The 5,633-nt window shown below is 36.7% G+C and overlaps 1 protein-coding gene across 1 annotated transcript in view; it reads right to left on the reverse strand.

The window, feature by feature from the left end:
* The window catches only part of WDR78 (WD repeat domain 78), a 51,227-nt gene that overhangs the window by 45,018 nt on the left and 576 nt on the right, over positions 1 to 5,633 (reverse strand). The window contains 1 exon segment of the mRNA XM_015566006.1: positions 576 to 750. Coding sequence (XP_015421492.1) covers positions 576 to 750 — 175 coding nt within the window.

Genomic DNA, 5,633 nt, shown 5'->3' on the forward strand with positions numbered 1-5,633 from the left:
ATTTAATGAACTTTTCTAGAGTACACTGCAAAGAAGAGGGAATAGCAGTTGTACTATCTGTATTATAGCTAGATTAGTCACAATTACTATCAAACCAACTAATTCTTAAGGTCACAAGTAGACTTTCCTCATTCCACTCTAATATTATTACCAATAATGAATTATAAGAGGTAACTGCCAATATTATACTGTAAAATATGTTATGTGGTAAAGACTAATTAAATCAATATATCAATATTAGGAGTGATTATTTCAAAGCAGCATATTTTCTACCTTTAACATGTCTTCAAGTTCTTCGAGGTGTCTTTTTCAAATAAACTCAGAATTCTAAAGAATATTACTGCCCTAGCTGGTTTCGCTCAGTGGATAGAGTGTCAGTCTGTGGAGTGAAGAGTCCCAAGTTTGATTCTGGCCAAGGGCACATGCCTGGGTTTCGGGCTCAATCACCAGTAGGGAGCATGCAGGAGGCTGCTGATCAATGATTCTCTCATCATTAATGTTTCTCTCTTTCTCTCCCTCTCCCTTCCTCTCTGAAAACAATAAAAATATATTGGGGGGGAAAAAGAGAATATTACCTGTATGGCTGCCTTTGTGGTAGTCATTTTATCTGTTTTCACCTCTGGTAACGACGCCATGATTTTTGATGAACCCATTCTGCTTGGGGACACACCAAGATATCCTTTTGTTTGAGCTCCTTTTCCTGGGCTAGAAAGGGCAGTAAAAGACTTCTTTTTTGGACTGCCTAAGTTCCTATACCAAGAAAAGAAAATAATATAGAGGATCCACAATTGAAGAAAAACTAACCAACACTAAAAAGAGACTTTAATTAAAAACATGAAAACAATTTAAACATATAAGTGAGAAATACTACTACTACTACTTAAAAGTTCATTATGTGTAAGAATAGATCTAGAATGTTTATATGCATTATGTCAAATTTTCCACACAACTCTATGAGGTTACTATTACTATTATTTATACTAGTTATATGAAATCACAGAACTTTAGAGTGAAACATTTCTTGTAGAGTTTAAATTTAAACCCAGGTAGTCAGATCCAAAGTTCACACTAATTTCTCTGGGTCTGTTCCCTTATCTATATAATGGGGATAATAGTTTTTAATTCATAGGTTATTTGAGGATTAAAATAATTTATGTTATAGTTAGGAAGTGTCTGACATGTACTACATGTACAAATGAGTGTAGAGTGCAGTTACATAGGCAGATTACAGTATAAGTATAAACCTGCCTGAACAATTACATAATAATTTTAATAAAAAGAGAAGTTATCATCAAAATGTATATGTCCTGGAGAAAAAATATGATTTTACTTTTGGATCTACTCTGTAAGTTCCCTAAGACAAAAACCTACCTTATCATTCATTCTAGTACTCTGATTATACTTTGGATTTCTATAAAATAAGGACGATCTGCCCTTAGATTTTAAAAATGAAGTAGATGGTCAAGAAAACTTTTTAAAAATATATATTTTTATTGATTTCAGAGAGGGAGAGAAATAGAAACATCAATGATGAGAATCATTGATTGGCTGCCTCTGGCACAACCCACACTGGGGATAGAGCCTGCAATCTGGGCATGTTCCCTGACCGGGCATTGAACCATGACCTCCTGGTTCATAGGCTGATGCTCAAGCACTGAGCCATTCCTGTACTGGCAAAAGAAAATGTTCTTAATGATAGTTTTACTTTCAAATCATAAATGATCACAGTATAATAAAATATTTTTAAAGACATTAGTACATTTATTACTACTTCACACTTTGTTGTTGTCCATTCCTCTACTAAAATATAAGCATGTTTAGGGCAGAAACTTTCGTCTTGTTCATTGTTATATCCCTAATATGAAGGACAGTGCCCAGTATGTTGTGGGCACAAAATAAGCATTTTTAAAAATAAATGACTAAGTGAATTCCATTCATGCTATATCTTTAAGTATTCTATCTGTCCTCCCACCTTCAGTCTCTAAAGGACTTTACCTTCAACATCTCTAAGAAAATAAAAATAAAACCTCAAGTAAAACCTCCTTAAATTATTTTTCCACCTTCATTATATTCTTCTTCCTCATCCTACAAACTCATATAAACCTAAACTCAAATTTCTTCCTTTCAGTAAAACAGTTGCCATTCTTATCTCAGGCTATCTTTCTACCTAGGCTTTGAAACTTGTCTCTTACTACTTTCTCAGGGATACTTCTCCATCAATAATTCCCTGTCTCCTACATTTTATTTCATTTCTTTTCCCCCTAGCATATAATTACGCTTCAGTCATCCCCTAAACTTAAAAATCTTTCCTTGAGCTAAGTCTTCCTCTATCCATTACTACATTTCTCCTTCTTTCATAGTCTAACTTTTTTTAAACAAAAATATATTTTATTGATTTTTACAGAGAGGAAGGGAGAGGGATAGAGAGTCAGAAACATCGATGAGCTGCCTCCAGTACACTCCCCACTGGGGATGTGCCCGCAACCAAGGTACATGCCCTTGACCGGAATCAAACCCGAGACCCTTGAGTCCGCAAGCTGACGCTCTATCCACTGAGCTAAACCGGTCAGGGCGCATAGTCTAACTTTTTAAAATATTAGACAATTATACTGGCTACTTCCTTACTCCTCTTATCTACACTAATAAAAGAGAAATATGCAAATTGGCCATATGTTCATGAGACCTACCAGCCAATCAGGAGTGAGTATGCAAATTAACCCAAAAAGATGGCAGGTCAATTTGCATACACAGGCGCTGCAGGCGTTCTGCACGGCCCCAGCCACTCCCGGCCTCTGGGCAGCATGGGAAGGCGGAAAGGCGGCTCTGGGCCAGAGTGAAGGCAGAAAGGCGGCTCCAGCTGGAGCGAAGGCAGCGCCTGCAGCCAGGGGAAGAAAGGCCCATTCTTGCATGAATCTTCATGCATCGGGCCTCTAGTTTGCTTCATAATTCACTACAATCCAGTTCTACCTTCTCCTCTCCTACTGCACAGAAACCATGTTTATCATGTCCACCATTTATAGCCCCAGCAAATAGCACTCTGCCTACTACATTGAGAAATTAGAGAAAGTACAGACTACTTTTTAAAAGAAATTGAAATTCCTTTCAATTATATTAGAAATTTATATAATACATGTGTAATTATCTTAGAAAACAAATGTTCTCAAGAGGCAAATTAGTGGGCAATAAGATGATTTCAGGAGGAGATAACCACTCTGAAAATCACTTTGCCTAAAGAATAGTGATGATACCAGAGGCCAGGTAGCTCTACACTCTTAAGTTTGCTAAAGCAGGGACTTAATTTTTTAAAAATATTCTTATTGATTTCAGAGAGGAAGGAGAGAGAAACATTGATGTGAGAGTTAAACATCAATAGGCTGCCTCCTGCATGCCCTCCACCGGGGATTGAGTTTAAGATTCTAATGGAAAAACTAGATAACATGCTCAACAGATGAAAATTCTAAAAAATCAAAGGAAATGAATAAACCAAGAAGTTAGTAGAATAGAGAAACTGAGCAGAGAAATGGGATAAAAGCATTGAACAATTAATTACTGGTAGTTTTTAAAAGAGATTGTCCAATATTGTTAAGCCAAATAGGAAAGACCCAAAATAAGAAAATTTGGAGTGAAAAAGTGAAAGTGAAAAATTAATGTTTCATGTGATCCTTTCCAAGATCAGGATTAAATCCTAAAAGAAAGATGAGAAATAACATATGTATTAGGTCAAACCATTGTAAACTTTAGTGTCTGTCAAATTTTATTTTAATTATACAACATAGCTAACTCAAAAAGTTAAGGTTATACTATTTCCCATCTCCCACCTAATTCTTTCCTTAACAGGTAATCTTCTATGACTTTGTCATTATTTAAGAAATTCCCAAGGGAATTTTTCTAACTATCTCAGCTACTATGAGAGTTGAATGACTTTAAAAATTACATGAACTCTACTCAATTTTACCTTGAGATTTCCATACCTTCAAGTAAAAACAAAAACCAGACGAGTAACCAGTCACTAAAGTACAAACTGATTCATTCATTTGTTCAGTCAACAAATATTTATTGAGCACCTTCTTTATTCTAGGCAATAGCAGTGAACAAAACAAAAAAGTCTCTGCTCCCATGGAGTATAAGGTTATACTAAAGAAATAGTATAACCTTAACTTTCTGAGTTAGCCATGTTGTATAATTAAAATAAAATTTTGACAGACACTAAAGTTTACAATGGTTTGACCTACTACATACGTTATTTCTCATCTTTCTTTTAGGATTTAATCCTGATCTTGGAAAGGATCACATGAAACATTAATTTTTCACTTTCACTTTTTCACTCCAAATTTTCTTGGCTATACCACACCTTGGGTGAAGGCAGATTAACAAACAAGTATACCAAATACCAAATAGGTTTACGTGTTTTATGGAGAAAAATAAAGCAATGTGGAGGAGGAAGTATTATACACACACACACACTAGCGAATTCTTTGATAAAGTGACATGTAAAGAAAATGAATCATGAGGTTATCTAGGGGTACAATATTCCAAAAGACAGCAAATGTATACATTCTGAATTGGGGAAATAATGTGCCTGATATTACTGTGGAACAACAGTGAGTGTAATTAATCAAGAGGAAGAGTCCAAGGTGGGATACTGTAAGTAGTGTTTCACTCTGAGTGCAATGGGAGCCAGAAGATGGTTTTGAAAAGAGCCAGTTATTACTGTAATGTGGGCGTCGGCAAGACCATTTATGTGGTTACTGCAGTGTTACAGTGGCTTATATCAGAATGGTAAGCCTGGATTCATTTTTCAGGTAGAAATGGTAGAAGCTGCTGATGGAGTGGATGTTAGAGAAGTCGAGGGTAACTCCAAGGCTTTTAACGAACTGAAAGAGAAGTTGCCATTTTATTAGAGTTGGTTAGAAAATTAAGTTCAGTTTTGGATATAAATTTTGAGCTGTCTTATTAACTTCTAAGGGCAAATATTTGCTTTTTTAAAAGTCTGTTTTCTTGGGAGAGGTGTTGGCTAGCGATATAAACGTGTGAATCATCTGTGTATAGGTGATTTTTAAAGGCATGATAATGAAAAAAAGACTGACCCCAGCAACACTCCGATATTTAGACTCGGGAGAAATGAAGAAGTAACAGCAAAGTATTTAGAGAAAAGTATTCATAAACCAACGGGAGAACAAGGGACGAGTGGTGGTGCCCTAGAAACCTCAAGAAGTGACAAACCCGATCAAAGCTGCTGCTGCGTGAGTTGAGAATGAAACAGACATAGCCACGGAATATTGCCCGGCAGCAGCTACTGCTGTGGACCTTTACGAAAGCTATTCTGCTGGGGCGGTAGATCTTGAGTATCATATTCAAGAGACAACGGGAGGTTCTCTCCAAAAAAAAAAAAAAAAAAATTCAACAAGTTCTGCTAAAGGAAAATGAGCTGAGCTGGAGGAGATTGGAGAAATGTTCAAAATTTGGGAAGAGAGAAGAAAAGGGGCCTGGAAGTATGGGAGAGGGAGCTATAGGGGAACTTGAGCGGCACTGCTGGGCAGCGCTGAGGGAGCTCTCGGAGCTGTGCGCTTTTCTCTGGCCGGTCATTCACCGGCTGCAGGACCGCTAGAATGCTGTAAGCAGGAATCAGGAAT

This window comes from Myotis davidii, unplaced genomic scaffold (assembly GCF_000327345.1).
Source record: "Myotis davidii unplaced genomic scaffold, ASM32734v1 scaffold122, whole genome shotgun sequence".
NCBI lineage: Eukaryota > Metazoa > Chordata > Mammalia > Chiroptera > Vespertilionidae > Myotis > Myotis davidii.